The following is a 22,537-nucleotide window of genomic DNA, read 5'->3' as shown; positions in this document are numbered from 1 at the left end:
ATATTTCTAATAAATAGTACTGGTGCCCAGAGCCACCCCATGTGCCTAACCATATGTGGCACAGTCCACCTTCAAGAAGTTAGACTTGGGGAAGCAGCCCATGCTCTGGAAGTTGGCATGCACTGTTTGTGCAGGAAATTCTGGGCTGGGCTTCTGTGTGCTGGAACATGGTCTAGAATAGGAGAGCACAGGCTATGGGAGGGCCTGATCCATTAACCCCTTAGAATTTTCTAAGACAAGGGCCAGGCTGGGGAAAAAACCGTCCTGCCTGTGTGTAAAGCTGGTATGGACCCAGATACTCACTTGACTCATCTTCACAGTTTGTGCTTGCTACTCAGCTTTTCAAAAGAAAATAATATAATGTTTAGAGATATGTACACATAATGTGCACACTGTGTGCCTCAATGTACAGTTGACCCTTCAGTAACTGTGAGGGTTATCCCCCTTGTACAGCCAAAAATCCACATAAAACTTTTGATTCCCCCAAAACTTTGCTAATCGGCTACTGTTGACTGGAAGCCTTACTGACAATTTAAACAGTTGATTAACAAGTATTTTATATGTTATAGGTATTATATGCTGTATTCTTACAAAGTAAGCCAGATAAAAGAAAGTGTTTTTTCAAATTGTTACAAATCCTGGTGCTTGCGAGAAGGGGCGGGTGTGCAAGGATGGGAGGTGAGATTCCCAGGTGAGGCTGGCACAGCGCCCCCAGCCTGGCCCCCAGCTCCTTCCAGGTCAGTGGCTCAGCCATGATCAAGGCAATCCTCATCTTGAACAACCATGGGAAGCCATGGCTTTCAAGTTCTACCACCCCTATAGTGAAGATACACAACACCATATCATCAGGGAGACCTTCCACTTGGTACCCAAGAAAGATGAAAATGTTTGTAATTTCCCAGAAGAAGGATTCATAATTGGAGGATCTGATAGCAAACTGATACCTAAACATTACACAACATTATATTTTGTCTTCTGTTTGGATTCTTCAGAAAGTGAACTTGGCATTTTAGATCTAATTTGAGTATTTGTGGAAACATTAGACAAGTGTTTTGAGAATCTCTGTGAACTGCTTTAATTTTCCATGTAGACAAGGTTCTTAATATTCTTGCAGAAATGGTGATGGGGGAAATGGTATTGGAGGCCAACATAAATGAGACTGAAACACAAATTGATGCGCAAAATAAACTGGAGATATCTGAGGCTGGCTTAGTAGGAGCTCCAGCCCGTGCTGTTATCAGCTGTGAAGAATATGAAAATTTTGAGACCCTAAGAAATATTAACATTGGTGACATCAGTATAAAAGTGCCAAACCTGCCCTCGTTTAAATAATAAAGTTAAAAGGCCACTCCCAGGTAAAATCAAAAGGGAATAGTCATGTAAGTTTACCATGCAGTTGTTTATAAAATACAGTGGAAGAGAGTCTTACCTTTTGCCCTTGGATTTAAGTCAAGGTACATACAGAAGTTGTGTAAAATCAGTATGGAAGTTTAGTGTTGCTTTTCTTGCTCAGTGATTTTGAAGAAATTGTGTGATTTTTTTCTTTCTTTTTAAAACAGCATTCCTATGCCCATCTAAGCATGCTTCTATGAGTTGGCTACCAAAGTATTTCAAAAAGCGTTTGAGACAATTCTTTAAATTATGTGCAACCCAAAATGTTGGTGTTTTGTATGGCTCCACAAGTGCAGCATTCCTTAATTCTTTCTGTTATTTGTCAGAATTGCTATTTAAAGAACCAAGTATGTACTGCATGAAAACACTATGACCTTTTTTTCTTGGTTTAAATAAACTAAGGTAACTGGACTTTTAAAGCACCTTTCTGTTTGCTTGATACCTACTTTAGCAATAATATTTTAAAGACCCTCTCAACAAACTAAATAAAAATATATTTAATCACTGTTAAAAAAAACTATTGCAAATCTCCACAAAATTTTCCAATATATTAATTTTTAAAAGTCTGCATATAAATGGACCTGTGCAGTTCAAATCCACATTGTTCAAGGGGCAACTGTGATTTTTTTCTCACCTTTGCTATTTTCAAACAAAAGAAGCAGAAATAAAAATTGAAATAAATTCAGCTACATTTTTATTTGCTTACTATACAAAATATCACTATTCACCAAAATTTTATTTCCCTTTTTTAAGATCATTTCTGTCTTCAAGAAACAAATATTTACTTGAACACTTGCTATGTGCTCTATATGCTAGAACATTTAAGGTTCTCATAGTCTGCTGGGGGAGACAGACCCCCAAATAATTTTTAAAATTTGTAATTATTTATCACTGCTACTCCGTTCTCAGCTGTGATAATTGGTATAAGAGGTTTGAAAGGTTCAAGAATGCATGATTGCCGCTATGCCATGTCAGTGTCAACTGGTACATCTTATTTCTCCCAACTCTGTATATGTTGGGTTATATAATGACAGTGGGGAATAGGGAATACATTTGATGTATTTGAAATGGTTTATCATCAAATGTTAATTAAGCAAGCATCTTACACACACATGCACGTGCATGTGCACCTACCCACACCCACACACATACACCTGCAAAAGTCTACATAACAGATTTTGCAAAGCAAAGGAATTTCTACCTCATACTGCCTGAAACTTCTACACAGAAATCTTTACCCAATCTACTTTAGAGGACTCTATTTGGATCTTGAATTGTCTTTCAAATCCAGGAATTTTAAAATTAGACATTTAAAAATCCCACCAAAGCTGTCCTAGGTCTTATGATTTCAAGTAAAAACCACAGCAAGGTATTCAAAATAAATACTACTGACCTATTACTACTTTTGAAGCCTTGTGCTAAATAAAGTAAGGCACAAAATTGATTCAGTCAGGGAGAAGCACAAGGAAACACCATTTCACAGTGACATGTCCTTCAGCAAAATTTATGTGGTTACTTTTTTTGAAGAACCACATAAATTTTAGCAGACACTAAAATTTTGCAAAAGTTGTACTCAAATTTCTCAGCCTGGGTCAACCTCAGGGTTGTTAAAATGGCATATGCATATTTTCTGGATTAGTCACTACTTAAAAATACTGAATTTTGCCGCATTGTCAGAACAAGTGTTCCACTTTGAGGTTAAAAAAATAGCCACGCTACTTTTGACTCCGACATCCCTACTACCCCCACCTCCAAACGTTCTACCAACAGAGATCCATGCCGTTAGTCCTAACGTGGGTATAATCTAAAGGGAATAGGAAAGCTACATGCGTTTAAATCCTTGCGTGGTGGGGTGCAACGTCCCTAATCCCACGTCATTCAGACGCAGGGCTGCGTTAGATATTCTCTTCAAGGTCCCTTGGACCTACACACAACTGCGATTAAAACGCATCTCTTCTCGGCAGCGAATTTACATAAAAGCCCCTTTAGCAAATTAGCTAGCTAAGGTCAGGCCAGCCGCAGGGTGGGCGTGAATCTGGTTTCTCTGAAAAGCCTTCCTGGGCGAGCATCCCCCCAGCCAGCAACAGATCGCGCCTCGGCACCACGTGTCCTCACCTACAGCCGGATTGGCGGAGCGCATTTTAGCTCTGCGGTCTAGACGCGCGTGGTCCCGCCCAACTGCCAGAAAGGCTGGGACGCGCTGAGGAGAGGCCGCGGGGAGATCGCGGAGGGGCGGGGGCGGGAGGGGGGTGGGGGATCCCGAGGCGCCGGTGGCCGGCAGTCTGGGAGGGCCGGGAGCGGCATCAGGCAGCCCTCCTTGCCGCAACTTGCCCAAAGCAGGCAGGCTTCATCCTGCGCCCTGGAAGAAGGAGGCGGCCCGCGGCTTCCCCCTCGGCTGCTCCACCGCCTCCGCTGCTCCAGCCACGCCCCTGGGGTCTGGGTCCCCAGCGTCGCCCTGCTCGCCTGCAGCGCCGGGCGCTGGCCCAGGAGCGCACGGCTGGGGTGAGCCGAGGCCCGCGATGCGCCGGGCGCCCTTGGGAGCCTGCGGCCGACGGGGCATGTCCGTGCCCGCGAGACCGGGGCCGCCTCCCTTTTCAGCGGCTGCGAGCCGAGGCGCTGCAGACCCCGCTGGCCTGGCTGCCGCAGCCTCCACTCCCCGTTTGTCTTCTACGGGGAGGCGCCGAGGCCGCGCTGGAGCCGGCGTACCCCGGCCTTTGTTTTTGTGGGTTCCGCGGGCCGGCCCTTGCAGTGCGCCCGCGGAGGGAGGTGCCGTGCGGCGTTGGCTGCCCTTCTCTGGGGTGGGGGGCGGAGGGAACGGGAAAGCGTGACCCCTTTTTTCCTGTTCCGGCCATGTTGGCGACGGAGAATCATCCAAGGGGCGAGGATGGTGAACGGCGCGGCGCTAGGGGTCCCTGTGTTGGCGGCCAGCCGGGATGGGCGCCTCGGGTCGCGCGCGCCTCCTCTCCGGCCTGCAGTGGGGACGCGCGGACAATCCCCCATGTTCACCTTCAAGGGCTCAGAGCACGGGGGAATCCCCCGAACAGGCCAGAGGCACTGAAAATAGGAGGGACACGGGCTGCGAGTTTTTACTTAACTAAAAGCTGAATTCATTTGATCATTATCCACGTGTACGGGCTACACATTCTTAATGCTTCTCTCTGCCTGTCCTGTGCTAGGTGCTGGGGACAACGGTGAGCAAGAGAAACCACGGCCCTTGTTCCCGCCGATCCTGCAGCCTAGTGGATGGAGCCCATGGTCCACAGACCTGCCAGGTCAGTATCCTGACGCCTTTTAAAAAACAGATAGGGAAGCAGGCCTGGGACTGACATAACTTGTTTTAGGTCATGCAGCAAGAAAAATTGAGAGAATCAAACCTTAAACCTAGGTCTTTGAGATTTTTATGCCGGCTGCTGTAAATCTTTAATAGTTCTTTTTTTCCCAAAGGCCCATTATGTAAAGTGATTTGGACGTATGGTTTATACGAAGTCATGTTAAGTGTATGCTGTATTTCTTGTTTGTTGTTCATATGGGTTTTTTTTTCTAGTTTACGCAGTGCTAAAATACTTGATTACAACTTCGCTTCCCGTTACTCTGACTTGTATTTTCCTTTGTTCTGTTCATGTCTCTGGCTGTTAGGAAAGAAAAAAAATTTCCTGATGGTTGGTCCAAGCAGGGACTCCCCGGTGGATTGGGGAGTGTCTGGCTTTTCCTCAACAATTTGGTCTATGTGGCAGCCACAGGCGGCCCCCAGAAGATGCCGAGAATGAGAGGCCCGAGGTCTACAAGTCGCTGCTAGAAATATTTTAGCTTCTCCAGAAGATAGAACGCAGCCGCCTCACAAGCTTGTAAGGTAAATAACCAGAGCTCTGTAAAACCTGATGGTAAAGCTGATGGTTAAAATTCCTCTCCATAGAATTGTTTTTGTCTTCATATTCGGAAAATGTATTTTTTTGGAAGGACAAATGAAGTATGAACGTATTCGGGGAAGTTTTTTGGTTTGCACTTCTATCAAGAGTTTAATATTTAGGTGGCCAGTCTATAGATGAAAAAAGACTCCATTTAAAAAAGCATCTTGGATATAAGAAATTCATCCAGATTTTATCTTGCCATCAAATTTAGATTTTAAAACAACTTTATTGAGGTGTAATATAGAAAATGCACCCTTAACTTAGAGTGTACAATTCAGTGAATTTTGACATGTGTATATCCAGGTTATCCAACAGCACAATCAAAATACAGAACATTTCTGTTAACATTCCAAAAGTATCTTCCTGCCCTTTTGCAGCCAGACCCCTCCATCCCATTTATTTTTACAGTTTTGTTGCTTAACGTTTCTACGTTATGCGTAAAAGATGAGGATGAAAAGGTATTTCTAAATTTCAAAACCTAAGGCGGAGCTAGGACTGCAAGTTGCCAGCTTCCTTGGGCGTGGCTCCCCACGCCTTCGGGCCTGGAGTGTGCAGCACAAAGGGTAGTGCCCCGGGGAGCTGGCTGGCACTCAGAAGGTGCGCTTTCCGGGGGGACGGGACGGGGGTGTCTGCCCGGGCTCACCCACGAGGTCTCCTCTGGTCCCGCAGGGCCTTGGGCGCTCGCTGACTGCGCGGGGGCAGCGCGCCCTTTGCTCCAGGTCCGGCCGGGGCGCTGCCATAGCAACAAAGGCCTGGACGCCGAGACTTCAGGCAGCCACCGCTGGGATCCGGCTACCTCCCGCTCCTGGGGGGTTGGGCGGCGGCGGCGGCCCGGGCCCGGTAGACTGAGCGGTTCCCTCCGATGTCCGCAGAGGCGGCGGCTTACTTCCAAGCATGGTAAGAGGCAGGAGGGCGGGGATGCCCGCTTGGCGCGCCCGGGCTGGGGGAGGCCGGGCTTTGCGGGACTCCCGGCTCCCGCATCACCCCCGCACTGTCTCCTTCCTGTAGCCCCTTAAGCAGCAAGTCTACTACCCGCTGGCCAGCGGCCTCGAGAGTCCCGAAGGCCTCGCAGCCGCTGCGGCGGGCGCGGCAGCTATGGCCCATGCCTCCCACAGCGCGTCGCCGGGCTCCCTGCCCTTCTTCCAGTTCCGGCCGCGGCTGGAGAGGGTGGACTGGCGGCGGCTGAGCGCCATCGACGTGGACAAGGTGGCGGGGGCCGTGGACGTGATCACGCTGCAGGAGAACATCATGAACATCACCTTCTGCACGCTGGAGGACGAGAAGTGCCAGCACTGCCAGTCGGGGGTGGACCCGGTGCTGCTGAAGCTCATCCGCCTTGCGCAGTTCACCATCGAGTACCTGATGCACTCGCAGGAGTTCCTCACCTCGCAGCTGCACCACCTGGAGGAGCGGCTGCGTCTGAGCCAGGCCGACGGCGAGCAGAGCCAGAAGCTCCTCGCCAAGCAGGCCGGGGAGATCAAGTTACTCAAAGAAGAGTGTAAACGCAGGAAAAAGATGATCTCGACCCAGCAGCTGATGATCGAGGCCAAAGCCAACTACTACCAGGTGGGAAACTGCCTAGGGATTTCGATTCATAATTCAGTAAAGTTCTCAATTCGCACTGATTGGAATATTGAGAGTCCTTTCCTATGTCACTGCTTGCTTGCTTTTTTTTTTCCCCCTGAGATTTGTACTGTAATTCAGAAGTAACAGCATATTTAAGCAAAACAGTAATTTTAACCACCAGATGTCATGGTTCATTACCTTGTGTAGACTACCACAGGTTTAAAAATTAAACAGGTAACTGCAGTGCTTTATTGAAGTCATCTAAATGCTCGCTGTTTAAGTAGTTTCCACCTCCTAACTGATGTTATGAAAAAGAAAGCAAGTACAGATTGCTGTGGAGATCGGCCCTCAATTCTGGAATGATTACATTTGTGGGAGTTTTTATTTCAAAATATTTTTAAACTTACCGAAGAGTTTTAAGAATAGTGCAAAGAACTTTCTTATACCCTTCCCTCAGTTCCCGGATTATTAACATTTGATGTATTTGACTTATTTTCTGTCTCTATATTCATACTGTTGAACCATTCGACAATGGGTTTCAGACTTCTAAATATTTCAATGTATAAATTTCCTAAGAGCAAGGACACTCACTAATGTAACAGTATTTAAAATTTTTTAAATGGTTTTCTTATCTTAACCTCCAACTATTACAGGTTAGACAATGAACCCAAGGTAAATATTGTAAATTTTTAGTATAACAGAAATGTGTGTGTGTGTGTGTGTGTTATAGTTTCAGGTGTAAAAAAAAGTGATTTGACATTTATATACATTATACAATGCTACCACAATTAATTACCATCTGTCACCATACAGAGTTATTACAGTACTATTGGCTCTATTCCCTATGTTACACTCTTCATCGCTATGACTTATTTATAACTGGAAGTCTGTATCTCTAAATCCCTTTCACCACTTCACCATATTTTTTTTACTGATTAGGTGGAGGAAGCACAAAAGTTATAAGCAATGTTCGATAAAGATAAATAAGCAACAGACTGACGAGATTGATTTCATACCCTTATATTCTAGTAATTTTGGCTAAATATGGTTTTAAAGGCCTCTGTTGGACTTAGGTAGCATACGTTTTTAACCAAGTGTACTGAACATAATTTCACATGTTCAGACCTGGGGGTTGTCATGGAAAGAGCATTAGATTCCTTTCTATGAATAGTTAATAGTACCTAACTTTTCTTAATTCATTTTGTTTTTCTTTTGTAAAATGCTATAAAAAATATTCCTTTGAAATAGAAATTTCTGTTATTCATCAGTATATTAAATTCATAATGCACACCCATATTTATCATGTATATAAAATCATCTTTCTAAGAAAGTGCAAAAGGTTTTAGAGGATAAAAATTTTAAAGCATTTCTAAAAAGCATACTTTTTAATGTAGAAATTTGACTCCAGTTTATTTAGAATTCCTTCCTGCCTTCTTATCCTGAAAGGAAACCTCATTATTTCTAAGGTAGAGTTGTTGTGCAATAACCAGGATTTCTGAACCTCGTGCTACTTCTTATAAGAATGATCTGACTTCTACCAGTGATGGCAGAGAGCACTGGCTTTGAGGCTGACAGACCAAGTTGTTGCATGTATCAATAATCCATTTTCTTTTTTTAACTAACTAGTATTCCATAGTGTAAATATGTCAGAGTTTAACTTTTCATCCTTGAAGAGTATCTTACCTCATTCCAGGATTTGGCTATTATGAATAGTGCTGATGTGATCATTCAATGTGCAGTTTTTTGTGTGAACTTGAGTTTTTTGGGTTTTTTTTTTTTTAAGAGCAGTTTTATGTCCACCTCAACATTGAGGGGAAGATAAAGTTCCCATATACCTCCATGCCCCTACACATTCATAGCCTCCCTCATTCTCAGTCCCCCTTCTACCTACTCACAGAGTGGTACATTTATTACAATTAATGGAACCTATACTGACATATCATAATCACCCAAAGTCCATTGTTTACATTATGGTTCACTTTTGTTGTTGTGTATTCTGTAGGTTCGGACAAATGTTTAATGACATGTATACATCATTATAGTATCATACAGAGTATTTTCACAGAGTATTTCACCTAAAATTTGTCTGTGCTCCACCTGTTCATCCAATCCCCAACCCCTGGCAATCACTGATCTTTTTACTGTCTTTGTAGTTTTGCCCTTTTCCAGAATGTCGTATAGTTGGAATCATATAGGATATAGCCCTTTCCTATTGGTTCTTTCACTTAGGAATATGCATTTAAGGTTCTTGGATGTCTTTTCAGGGTTTGATAGCTCATTTCTTTTTAGTGTTGAATAATCTCCTATTATCTGGATGGACCACAGTTTATTTATCCATTCATATACTGAAGAACAACTTAGTTGAGTCCAAGCTTTGGCAATTACGAATAAGGCTGCTGTAAACATCTATCTACAGGTTTTTGTGTGGATCCTAAATTTTCATCTCCTTTGGGGAAGAGCTAAGGAATGTAAAATTGTTGGATCATATGTTAAGAGTAAGTTTAGTTTTATGAGAAACCACCAAAGTAGCTGTACCACTTCACATTCCCACCGGCAATGAAAGGTTCTTTTGCTGCACATCCGCGTCAGCATTTGGTGTTGTCAGTGCTCTGCATTTTGGCCATTCTAATAGGTGTGTTGTGGTATTTCATTTAAATTTGCATTTCCTTGATGACATATGTAGAGCATCTTCTCATATGCTTATTCGCCATCTATATGTCTTATTTGGTGAGGTGTCTATTATGGTCTTCTGCCCATTTTTTAGTAGGGTTATTTTATTTTTGTTGAGTTTTAAGAGTTATTTCTATTTGGATAATGATCTTTTATCAGTTGTATTTTTTGCAGATTTTTTCTCCCAGTCTGGTTTGTCTTCACATTTTCTTACATTATCTTTTGCAGAGCCCAAGTTTTTAATTTTGATGAAGTCCTGTCTGTCAGTTATTTCTTTCATTGATCGTATCTTTGGTGTTGTATCTAAAAAGTCATTGTCATATCCAAGGTCGTTTAGGTTTTCTTGTGAAAACTATGTTATTTTCTAGGAGTTTCATTGTTTTGCAACTTTCATTTAGTTCTGTGATCCATTTTGAGTTAGATTTTGTGAAGGGTGTGTGGTCTGTGTCTACATTCATTTTTTTTGTATGTGGATGTCCACTTGTTCCAGCACCATTGTTGAAGAGACCATCTTTGTTCCATTGTATTGCTTTAGCTCCTTTGTCAAAGATCAGGCGACAGTATACATACATACATACATATGTATGTATGTGTATATATATATACACACACACACACACACACACACACACACACACACACACACGGTATATATATAATTAAATATGTAATTTCTGGGCTGTCTATTCTGTCCCATTCTGACAAATGGATCTGTTTGTCTTCTTTAGTCAGTATCACACTGTTCTAATGACTGTAGCTTTCATATATGAAGCCTTAAAGCCAAGTAGTGTCAGTTTGCCAGCTCAATATTGTGCTGACTATTCTGGGTTTTGCTTCTTCATACAAACTTTGTTGATACCCACAAAAGAACTTGCTGGGATTTTGATTGGGGTTGCACTGAGTCTATAGATCAAATTGTGAAGAACTGACATCTTGACAATATTGAATCTTCTTGACTCCATTAACATGAATATCCATTTATTTAGTTCTTTGATTTTGTTCACCAGAATCTTGTAGTTTTCCTCATTTGTATATGTTTTATTAGATTTACGCCTAGGTATTCATTTTGGGGGGTGCAAATGTAAATGGTGGTGTGTTGTAATTTCAAATTCCATTTGTTCATTGCTGGAACATACGAAAGCAGTTAACTTTATATTCAACCTTGTTATCCTACATATATTAAACTATAGTTATATAAAGTATAAGAATGTATATTAACCTTGTATCCTATAACTTTGCTACAGCTTTCCTGGTTGGTAGTTTAAGGTTTTTTTTTCTTCAATTCTTTTGGATTTTCCATATAGATGGTAATGTCATCTGCAAACAAAAGCAGTTCTGTCTTGCTTCCCAGTCACTATGTCTTTCTTTTCCTTTTCCTGCTTTATTTCAGTAACAAGGACTTCCACTGGTAAGACGGCACATCCTTGCCTTGTACCTAATCTTAATGGGGAAGATTTGAGTTCTCACCATTAAGTCTGATTTTAGCTGTAGGTTTTTATCAAGTTGAGAACTTGAGAAAGTTCCGCTCTCCCCTGCGGGAGGTTTTAACTCTCAGACTCATCCACTCTAAAATCTGCAGCAATCTGTCAATCACAGTTCAGGTTTTCCTGCCCTGGCTCCGGTTCCTTCAGGGGCTCTTGCTGGCGAGTCTCTGCTCTGGGAAGCGGCGACTCCCTGTAGCCATCTGTGTGTCTCTCCAAGCTTGGGGTAGTCGCGTGCCATGTGTCCTCCCCTGCCTTAGAGATACAAGAAGAGTTGCTGATTTTTCAGTCTGTTAGCTTTTTATTGTTAGGATGGAGTGGTGATTTTCAAGCTCCTTCATGCAGTTCTAGAAAACAGAAGTTTCTTAGTGTTGTTTTGGTGTTTTTTATCATACAAAAGTTTTTCACTTGGATGAAGTAAAAATGTCAGCCTATTCTTTTTGGAGAAGCAGCCCTTCTTACTCTGAGCTTATGACTCTTTTCTTTTATTCAAATAGTTAAAATGTGTATTTTCCATTTTTTAGAAGTTAAAAGTTATGCTTTCCAGGTTTCCTCCGTTTCCTTTGGCTAGGCTCGCCCGAGAGCCTGCACCTCCCTCTGAGTCAGTGTGAGAAGTCCTGTGCAGAGTCCGGAGTCGTCACGAGCAATGAAGGCTGGAAAGATGCTTTGAGGTGCAATGCCCAGGAATATGCCATAATGTTAGTTTTCTGGGTCACTAGAACCTGAAATTCTGATGCTGTTGTACTGATTAAGAGTAAGGCAATACCTGAATAGAAGAACATGTAAATAGCACAATGGAAAGGAACATAAAATCCAAACTGAGAGAAACACTGTTCATCAAATGTTTAGTTTCTTCAGCAAAAGACCTGCAAGGAAAAAGAGATGGAAGGTCACATTATAGACCAGAAGAAAGCCAATAGACATAACAACCAGGTGCAGGATGTGGCCGCATTGGGGTCCTGATTCAAAACAGATCGTAAAAATGTTTCCTAAGACAATGTGTGAAATATTGGGGGAAAAACAACAACAAATGTTTGGGTATTTGTTGATAACAAGGAATTAATTTTCACATTTTGAAAAAGTGGTATAATGATATGATTGTGTTAAAAGAAAGTCCTTTTAGATATAGATTCTGAAGTACAAATGAAATACACAGTATCCAGGATTTACTTCAGAGTAATCCAGGGGCAAGGATATAGATGAAACAAATTGAATTGTTCAAAATGTGAATCAGGTTTAAAATAGAGAATAGAGATATTGATGGAATTGATCTTTTTTTCAGTAAATTCATTTTAGGAGGCCAAATATTTTTAAGGGTGTGTTCAGTGGTTTATTAATGCTGGGCTCTAGGGATAAAGCTGTGCATCAGACAAGCAAGAGTCCAGGTTCTCAGGAAGCCGACACTCTAGAACCTAGAGGGGGTTAATAAACAAGTGAAATCAACCTGAAAATATTAACTGTTGAGATGTACAAAATAAGACACTGGGATGGACGGTGACTTAGCAGCAGGATCATCCGCAGAGACCTTGTTGAGGGCATGCGTTCATCCCCAGGGTGGAAGATGTTCCGCAAACCACGCCCTGAAGGTCCAGGAGCCAGCCACGGGAAGGTCTGGGGGGATAGAGGCAGGGAGCAGCTACAGCAGAGGCTGTGAAGGTGGCCCGCTGGAGGGACAGAAGCAAGACTGGCCTGGCTGGAGTGTCCCAGACAAGTTGGTGACAGGCTGGGAGCCACCAGTCTAAGGGGATCATCATCAGGGGTTCCAGAAAGCACCGTGAGGGCCTACTTTACCTGCTGCGAGAGAGTTTTCATTGCCATGGGCTCAGTTTGGGAGGGACACCCTGGTTTTACATGTGTCTTTTTAGTCATGCTTTCAGCACCCTTGTCCCAATGGTGTCTTTTAGGGGAAAGCCCCCAAAAGGTCATGTTTCAGGTACCCTAATTTTCATTGAATTTGGGTGGAAGGACATTCGTTATAAACTCATGGATTTGTGGCTCCCTCCTTTTCAGTGCCATTTTTGTGACAAGGCCTTTATGAACCAAGCTTTTCTACAAAGTCATATTCAGCGCCGCCACCTTGAGGATTCTCACCTTGGTAAGTCGTGAGCTTAACTTCAAAGAGCTGTTTTCTTTCTGGTACCTTTTTCTTTTATTAGTGAGACATGATCCAGTGCCTCTTTCAATCCTTTTAAAAGAAAGTGTTATGATCCTTGTTCATTCAGTAAGTAAATATTGAGTCCCTACTATGTGCATGTGGTGCACTAGGGACTGGGGACACAGCCATAAGCGACACAAAGTCCTGCTCTCTAAGGTCTTGCATGCTAATGGAATGGGTGGAGGAGACACACTTAAGGAAATAAATGAGTGTTTCTTTTCAAATGGTGGTGAATGCAGTGAAGAAAATAGCAACAGGAGAAGGGATGGGAGGAAGTCAGCAAAGTCTTCCCTTAAGAGGCAATATTGGACCAGACACCAGAATGATGAGGAGGCTCCACCCTTGAGAACACCTGCAAAATGAATATCTCAGACAAGGGCAATTCTGACTATAAAGTGTGTGACAGGGAAGCAGGACAGTGTGTTTGAGATGCTGCTAGAAGGTTGGTAGAGTACAGTGAGTGAGGCAGCGGTGTGTGGTGATGTTGGAGAAAAGGGGCCAGAAATGTGGGTGTTTTCTTCAGTGTATTAGGAAGCCACTAGAGGATTTTAAGTAGGGGAGAAAGACAATCTAATTTGTACCTTAAAACGACCCCACCAGCTGCTGGATAACAGCTGTGGAGAACAGACAAGGGGCAATGTTGAAAGCAGGTGGAAGAGTGAGTAGACTGTAAGAATAGCATAGTGAGAGAAAACGGCAGCAGGACAGGATGGTGCCAGGGAAAATGGGAAGATGGGAGAAGCGAAGGAAGAGAGGATGTATTCTAGGCACAGAGCCCACAGAGATGTGACTGAGTTTGAGAGCAAGAGGTGAATGAAGCAAAGACAATCCTGGGTTTTGTCCTGGATGTGTGGGTGAACGGCGGCGATGTTTGCTGAGATGGGGAACATAAGAGTGGGAAGCCCGGGAAGCCCACTGACGGAGGAAGGCATTTTGTCTTGGTCATGGGTAAGCTGAGGTCACACACACAGTGGCCACGCAAGGGGAGATGCTGGAGATCTGGACATCAAGGGAGAAGCCCAGGCTAGAGATTTCGACTGGGGTTTATATAAACCTGGACTGGATGAGATCATCTAGAGAGAGAAGATGGCTGAGGGCTGCCCCTAAGGCTTTCCCAGCATCAGGAGCTCAGGAAGAGAGTGAGAAATAGCAGTTATGGAGGCAGGAGGGAAATCTGGCAAGTGTGTTGTCATGGAAACCAAGGGAAATAAGTGTTTCAACAAGGAGGCAGGGTGAGCTATATCAAATGTTCCTGCTGCACAGAAGATGAAGACTGAGAATTGACCATTGTTTTCACAATGGCTGCTGGTACCCTTGACATAGCAGCTTCAGGAGATTGCTGGGGCCAGAAGCCCAAATGGAGTAAGATGGGCTGAGAGTCAGGCAAAGAGGTCATGTTAATGACAGATATATATTTCAATAACATTTGCTGGGAAGGAAAGCAGAGACAGGCATTGTCTGGAGGGAAATGTGAGACCAAGGGAACGTTTTTGTTTTGTGTGATGTGGGAGATACTAAGATGTGTTTGAGTGTTGATGTGAATTAACCGGTGTAAGGAGGGGGAAATTGAAGAAGCAGGAGAAGGCAGGGGTTCTGTGGCTTTCCAAGGAACCAGGTTTCCTATTATTTAAATGTTCTTGAAAGCCAAGAATACAAGGTCTATTCCTCCATGAGCAGATCAAAGATTCTGCAGATTGCTCACAAAACAGTAACCCACAGAACCTCTCATGATGATCCTAAACGTTTGCGGTGTCTGCGTGTGGGTACTTCTAGCTTGTTACTCATTGCTTTCTTTCCCCTCCTTTTTGGGCTATTCGGTTTCCATGCCTACCTATTTCAGATAAACAGATTTATTTAGGAAATAGCTAAGCCTTGTATAAACAGTGTGAACAGCATAAAATTTCATTTGTAAGTCATGAACCACTGATAGAATTTAGCAATGTATTGGAGAAATTGGAAAGATGAAATATTTTAATGAATCTACCATTCTTCAGTGTGAAACTGACTTTCTTTCTCTTCTGTTTCAGTATCTTATTCTATCTCATACTCATTTCAGAGAGTATTTCAGGCTCTGAAATAAGTATTATTTCTTCAGGTCATCTTTGAGATTCTGACTTTCTACTTTGGTTTCCATACCTTTCATGTCTACACTCACAGACACATGTATGTCCATTCAGTCATGTGCACATCTGCATGTAAGTACATGTACATAACTATTCTTCCTTTCACTTGTTGCTTCCTTTTACAACTTTTCAGTACCTCGTTTTTGCCCCATGGATAGGTTATGGCCTGAATTTGCATTTGGAATGCCAGCCTCTGCTTGCCTTAGTACTGATGAGGTTCTCAGCAGAGTTTGGTAGGAGCCAGAAGTACGGTGACCATAGATATTTCAATATGGTGGTACCAGCAGCGAAAGGTGTCACTTCCTTTTTCTGATTGAGACAGGCATCTCGAAGAAGAGCCCAGGACTATTCTTTGTCACCATTATTGCTCCCTGAATGGGCTCTCACACTGTCTCTGTAGGATAATCCGACACAGTGGCTAAAGAGTCTTCTAAGAAGAATTCAGCACTCAATAATATGAGGGGCTGCAAATAAACACTAAAAAGCCAAAATTGTCTCACCTGGCATGAAAGAATAATATCCCAAGTAAGAGCAGTTTCCTTTGTCTTTGTCTTACCAGTAAGACTGTACCCCATAAGTTTTCTGACAGGCTTCAGAAGAGATGGTATTTTAACATGATATTTCTGTTGCAACAGAGTATAAGAAAAAGGTGCAGATTGTTAAACTCAAGAATGAGATGGACATGTTGAAGGAACAGCTACAGCTCACCAAGTCTCAGCTAGAGGCTGCGCAGCATGCCAGTGCAGTCCAGTCTAAGGTATGATACTGAGTTCTGAAACAATGGCATATTGAGAAGGATTGGTGTTAATTCCTTTTAAGTGTTTGCTAGAATTTACCAGTAAGGTCATCTGGTTCTGGAATTTTCTTGTTGGGAGGGAGGTTTTTGATTACTGATTCTGTCTCCTTACTTATTACTGGTTTGTTCATATTTTGTTTCTTCCTAATTCAGTCTTGGTAGATTGTGTGTTTCTAGGGATTTATCCATTCTAGATTGTCCGGTTTCTTGGCATATAATTGTTCATACTAGGCTTTTATGATGCTTTGTAATTCTGTTTTTATCAGTTGTAATGTCTCCTCTTTTACTTATAACTTTGAGTCCTCTTTTTTTTCTTGGTTTGTCTAGCTATTTATCTTTTCCAAAAATAAACTCTTAGTTTTGATCTTTTCTTTTGTATCCCAATTTTCTATTTCGTTTACTTCTGCTCTAATATTTACTATTTCCTTCCTTTTGCTAATTTAGGGTTTAGTTTGTTCCTTCTTTCTAGTTCTTTGAGGTGTAATGTTAGGTTATTTGAGAGCTTCCTTTTTTTTAATGCTGGAATTTTTATCTATAAGCTTTCCTCTTAAAACTGCTTGTTCTGCATCCTGTGAGTTTTGGCATGTTGTGTTTGTGTTTCCATATTTGTTTATATCTAGGTATTTGTGATTTCCCTTTTGATTTTTTCCATCTGCTCGTTGTTCAGGAGTATGTTCATTTCCACAAACTTGTAAATTTTCTAATTTTCTTCTTGTTACTACTGAATTCTTGCTCATACAGTTGTGGTCAGATGTAATTTCAGCCTTCTTGAATCTGTTAAGACTTGTTCTGCATCCTCACGTGATTTATCCTGGTGAATGTTCCATGTATGCTGCAAAGAATGTGTGTTCTGCTGCTATTGGATAGCATGTTCTGTACATGTCTGTTAGGTCCATTCGGTGGATAGTGTTGTTCTAAACCTGTGTTTCCTTACTGATTGTCTGGATGATCAGCCCATTGTTGAGACTGGAATATTGAACTCCCTCGCTATTACTGTATTGCTTTTTTATTTCTCCTTTTCATTCTGGTAGTATTTGCCTTATATATTTTGGTGCTCCAGTGTTGGATGCAAAAACATTTACAATTCTTGTATCTTCTTATATCTGATCACTTTATCATTATGTAATAACCTTCCTTGTCTCTTGAGATCTTTCTTTTTCAATGTAGGCACTTACAGTTACAAATTTCCCTCTGAGCACTGATTTGGCTACTTCCCTTTTTTATTATGTTGTGTTTTAATTTTCATTCATCTCAGTGTTTTCTAATTTCCCTAGTGAGTTTTACTTTGACTCATTGGTTGTTTAAGAGTATGTTGTTTGATTTTAATGTATTTTTGAATTTTCTAGTTTTCCTTCTGTTACTGATTTCTGGCTTCATTCGTGTAGTTAGAGAAGATACTTTGTATGATTTCTATCTTTTCAAATGTATTGAGAAATTTTACAGCCTAACATATCATCTATCCTGGGGTCATACAGGTGATTTTAACAAGGATGTGTATTCTGCTCTTGTTGAGTGCAGTGTTCTATGTACGTTTGTTAGGTTGGGTTTGTTTACAGTGTTACCCACGTTCCCAATTAAATGACAACAAAAAACAAACTGGAGGTTATAGAGAAATCAAAGGCCGATCAACTAGAACTTGACTTTGGCTTATATAAGTACAAACTTGTATTTTTTGGGGGTGAAATGGGGCTACTCTACCCCAGTTCATATGGTATCAAGAGAGATTCTTCTAGTCAATAGACTTTTAAAGTATGTTTACATTTTTATATATTAATGCATTATCATATATACTGTACAAGTTCACAGATCACAGAATACTTCAGATTTGGGCCTGTATGTTTGTATTTTAAGGGATTTAAGGACAAAAGGATGCCATGTGCTACCTTTGCTTTAGGAAAAACCACTGTGTACATTGCTGCTGTATGAAGTGTTATTGAAAGCCTAACTGAAATAGGCAAAACTAGCAGGCACATTTGAGGTGAAGCTATGTCCCTTTATTTAAAACTTTGCATATCTGCTTCACATCAGAACTTTTATTAAAGCCATATATTAAAATAATTTCAGGAATATGAAATGCAGAAAATAAAAGAGGAAGAATCTCGGAAGTTATTTGAAAGATGTAAAGAAGAAGAAAAGGAGAAATTAATTGATATAATGGAAAAAGTCAAGCAAATATTCATGAAGGAGTTGAAAGAATTAACTTCCAAAAATTCAGCATTAGAATATGTAAGTATTAAACCAAGAAGTTCTTATAGTATTGGTAGAGTCGCTGCTTTGAGAGGTGGCCTTAGGATGGCATTACGGCCAGAGGATCCAGAAGTTCCTTTATTGTGCGCTGGCCCAGATACCCCTCTTCCCTGACAGTCTTGAGGGGCCTCAGGTCATACAGAAGACAGAGCAAGTCAGCAAAGTCATTTCCTGGAAAGGGGAGCTTTGGCCCCAACCCCCAGTGTAGAACACTTGGTACTTCCAGTACATTTGGTCAGATGTAGAAGAGGGTGCTTCTTTACTTAGCTGGCTAGGTTTTAATAGCGAGAATCTATGAACTCCTCCCTCAGTTTTGGAACTTTCCAGAAAGGCTGACACATCACCAATGTGGGAGAAGGAAGCTAACCCAGGAAGACAGTGGGAAAACCTTTGCCAGGCACCTTGCTCACACCAGGTCTGGCTGGTGAAGAGGACGAGGGGTCTGAGGGAGCCTGACGAGGCGAAACGAGACCCTCTCCCACCACGGGAGCAGCGTTGGTCCAGAGTGCCCTGGTTACACGCGTGGATAGTAGACCTTGCTGGCTGGAACCTTAATCCTCTGCGAAGTCCTTCCTCAGACAGTGGCCTGTGTCTTCCAGCTAAGAATTGTCAGAGCTCTGCGGGCAGGTGGGCAACTCAGTGCCAAGTCTCCCGGGGAAAGGGAAGCTGGGGAGGCAAGGGAGGATCTGTGAGCTCCCTCCAGGGGCCAACACGTTTTACGAACTAAAATAGAGGGCTGCTTTAAAATAAGAGTTTTTATGGCCAAGATCCTTCTCTAAAATGCCTTGAACTCTTGCATAGGGGATGATAGATTGCAACCTCTGAACTAAATCTGGCATACCACCTGTTTTTGTATGGCTCATGAGCTAAGAAAGGATTTTACATTTTGAATGGTTGAAGAAAGTCAAAAGAAAATCATTTCTTTTTCTTAGAGTTGAGTGGCCTTAGAGTTGAGTGGTTGTGACAGGTCTTATATGTCTCCCAAAGATGAAATACTATCTGGCTTTTTAGAGAAGACGTTGGCCAAACCCTGTCATATTTTTTTACAAAGCAAATGTGGCACAGTATTAACACTTGATGAGGGTGAAATGGGTGTTCATTATACTATTATTTCAACTTTTCTGTGAGTCGTAATTTGCCAATAAAAAATTGAGGGGAAATAACTTGATGGCTCGCTGTGTCTTTTCTGTAGGGCTTCCTTCTGGCAACTTCTGTTGGTTCAGTTACACCCATATTACCTCTCCTTGGTTGTCATTCTTCCTTCTAAGCATCAGAGCTCCTACCTAGGTAGCTTATTCTCCCACCCCTACTCCAGGGGCCTCTTGGAGCTCATACCTGTGGTGCCTTCTGAAGGTGGGAGTCCCTATTACCCACAGTTGTAGATTTGATACTAGCCAATTTAAAACTAGCTTCTTAAGTCTTTCCCATTGAGTTCACATGCATTTTCTTTCTTGTGATAAGCTGCCGGTTGCAGTCCTTTCACCTGAGAATTCCTTCTCTGGTCTTGTCCCCTGCCCCTGTTCCTAGGATGATTGTGGAATAGGACTTTGTCCTACCTGGGACTTTTCTACTACTAAAACCATTCTTTTTAAACTGCTCTGTTGAGATATAGTTCACATACCATACAATTCACCCACTGAAAGTATTCAGTAGTCTTTAGTATGTTCACAGAGCAATGCAACTGTCCCCACAGCCCTTTTAGAACATTTCATCACCCCAAGGAGAAACCTTGTACCTGCTGGAATCCGCTCCCCATCCCGGTCGCCAGCCTTTATGATTATGCATCTGCTTTCTGTCTCTATGCATCGGCCTGTTCTGGACATTTCATGTAAATTGACTCATACACTATGTGACCCTTTGTGAGTGGCTCCTTTCACTTTAGTGTAATGTGTTCAAGACTTATCCATGCGGTCATATGTGTCTGTGTTCAATTCTTTTTTTGTTGCTGAGTGATATTCCATTGTGTGGATATACCAATTTGTCCATTCGTCAATCGATGGGCATTTAGGTTGTTTGCCCTTTTGAGCTATTGAGGTTTTCCAAGTTAGTATTGATAATAGAGCATTTTTTAGAATAGTTTTCAGTTTACAGAAATATTGAGCAAAACAGTGCAGAAAATTCCATATAAAACCCCCTCTCCTACCCTGTACACAATTTTTCCACACTACCGACATCTCATATTAGTATGCTACATTTGTTGCCATTAATGAACAATATCAATATATTAGTATTAATTCAAGCCCATACTTTATTTCACTTTCTTTAGCTTTTACCTAATGTTCTCTTTTTGCTCCAGAATCCTGTCTAGGACACCACGTGACATTTAGTCATCATGTGTCCTTAAGCTCTTTTTGTCTGTGACAACTTTTCTGACTTGTTTTTGATGACCTGGGCAATTTTGAGGAGTATTGTAGATGCCCCACCATTGGAGTTTATCTGATAGTCTTGTCATGGCTAGACTGGGCTTAGGGGTTTGGGGGAAGAAGACCTCAGAGAGAAAGTGCGGTTTTCATCACATTATCTCAAGGGTACACACTCTCCTCATGATTTATGACTGCTTATGTTGACCCTGATCACCTGGCTGAACACTACCCCAGCCAGGTGAGCAGGTTTCTCTACTGAAAAGTTATCTCCCTCCATTTCTACTCTTGGCAAAAGAAAGTTGCTATTGGGACTTACAGGGAAATATGCTTCCCACCCTTATGTTTTTGGAACTAATGTATTACCTTCTGTGGTTTTCTGAGGGTTTTTACCCTCACAACTTTGGGAATAACATGACAAGCAAAGGGCAAGATTGACATGTCCTGTCCCGAATGGGTTCACTGATACGATCCCTGGATGGTACTTCATCACGAAATTATTTTGAGAAATAGCTGCCCACAGTTCCTCTGTTTCTGGCAACTGTTATGTGTCTGATAAATTTCTTGAGACCCATTCCCTAAAATTAGAAAGTTATGTTTTTTCTTTCCCTTATTCACCCTGTACACATTGTGTTAGAAAGCAGCAGAAATCAGGAAAACCACTAGGCAGGAGAAAAAGAAGCAAATAAGGGTCTGCAGCATCATCAGATTTAAAACATGGCTACACGCTCAACGTTATTCTCTATTTCAGTCTAACAAAAGTACTTGTACCAGTGATTTTTGCATTTTATTTTATAGGAATTGTCAGAAGTCCGGAAGTCCAATATGCACATCAAATCTAACATAGGCACATTAGAAGATGCACATGATTTTAAAGAAGAAGGTCCTCAGTATCCTCACGATTTCCAGAATGCGATGCAACGTCTTGATAGTCAGGTATGTAAAGGTGGGCGAGAAGTGCAGTGGAGGTCTGATTTTCTTAGTGAATTTATAGCAAGTGTTATCTATAGAACTAAAGATGTTTGTCTGTTTCAGCGACCATGAAGGTGACTAGTTCTTTTTTTGTCTCCTAATGCATGTATAACTCAGAATAGGTGTTCATTAGGTGCTTGTTGATTGACTGTAGATGTGGATACAGAACAGTTGGCAAAGCTGTTTATTTTCCCTAACACGATATCTATTTGAATTACTTGCTATTACCTTAGTACTTATCTTTCATATTTCAGATGTAGGTCACAGTTTCAAAAGGCATAGGAAGGCATTTTGAAGCATAAACTTTATTTTTAGAGCTTACATATACAGGTCCATTGGGAAGTGGTGATCTTTATTTATCAAACACAATTACAGTCACTTGGAAGTGAACCTTCATGATTGGCATAATCGTCATCCTGGTTATTTCGTCACAACAGTTTAGGGGAACATTGTTTTTTCCCCAGGACACAAAAATAGATGAAAGCTTATGAATTCAGTATTTTTAAAAAAATGTCATTTTAAGAAGTGTGTTTTTGAAAACAGATATTGCCACTACTTCCTGCTTTGCTTCTCACATCTTACCTCCCTCCCCCAAATCCACATTCTACATTGCAGCCAGGCTGACCCTGTCAGTGTCCTGTCTATCATCCTTTAACAGCTTCAGAGCAGAGTCTAGAATCCTTAACCAGCATTTGAAGTCCCTGAGACTTCGGACCCTGTGTCATCCCCCACCATCCTTGACTTTCCCTTCATGCTCCCAGATGGCTGTGGTCCCCAGAACATGGCATTCTGTGTTCTGCTATTACTCTTTGCAGCACTCCCACTTTTCAGGACTTGGGGCTGACTCAGTCAGCTGGGGCAGCACCT

The 22,537-nt window shown here is 42.0% G+C and overlaps 1 protein-coding gene and 1 pseudogene across 8 annotated transcripts in view; both read left to right on the top strand.

Moving 5' to 3' along the window:
- The first annotated feature begins 752 nt into the window (after positions 1-752).
- LOC118916721 (AP-3 complex subunit sigma-1-like) lies at positions 753-1,413 on the top strand (annotated as a pseudogene).
- Positions 1,414-3,635: 2,222 nt separating this feature from the next.
- Positions 3,636-22,537, top strand: part of DZIP1 (DAZ interacting zinc finger protein 1) — a 55,821-nt gene continuing 36,919 nt past the window's right edge. For 7 of the 8 annotated variants that reach the window (XR_005026521.2, XR_005026520.2, XM_036893961.2 and 4 more), the window contains exons 1-9: positions 3,636-3,894; positions 4,569-4,664; positions 5,029-5,242; positions 5,970-6,197; positions 6,309-6,866; positions 13,028-13,112; positions 15,928-16,052; positions 18,156-18,317; positions 21,497-21,634. Coding sequence is in view for 6 of the 8 variants with exons in the window: in XM_036893961.2 (XP_036749856.2) it covers positions 6,195-6,197; positions 6,309-6,866; positions 13,028-13,112; positions 15,928-16,052; positions 18,156-18,317; positions 21,497-21,634 (1,071 nt within the window). In the remaining 2 variants the exon portion in view is untranslated. The remainder of the gene's footprint in view (positions 3,895-4,568; positions 4,665-5,028; positions 5,243-5,969; positions 6,198-6,308; positions 6,867-13,027; positions 13,113-15,927; positions 16,053-18,155; positions 18,318-21,496; positions 21,635-22,537) is intronic. The other variant, XM_036893956.2, reaches the window with a different exon arrangement.

This window comes from Manis pentadactyla, chromosome 17, assembly GCF_030020395.1.
Source record: "Manis pentadactyla isolate mManPen7 chromosome 17, mManPen7.hap1, whole genome shotgun sequence".
NCBI classification, from domain to species: domain Eukaryota; kingdom Metazoa; phylum Chordata; class Mammalia; order Pholidota; family Manidae; genus Manis; species Manis pentadactyla.
The sequence above is the reverse complement of the archived record's forward strand: the minus strand, read 5'-3'. Positions and strand labels throughout refer to the sequence as shown.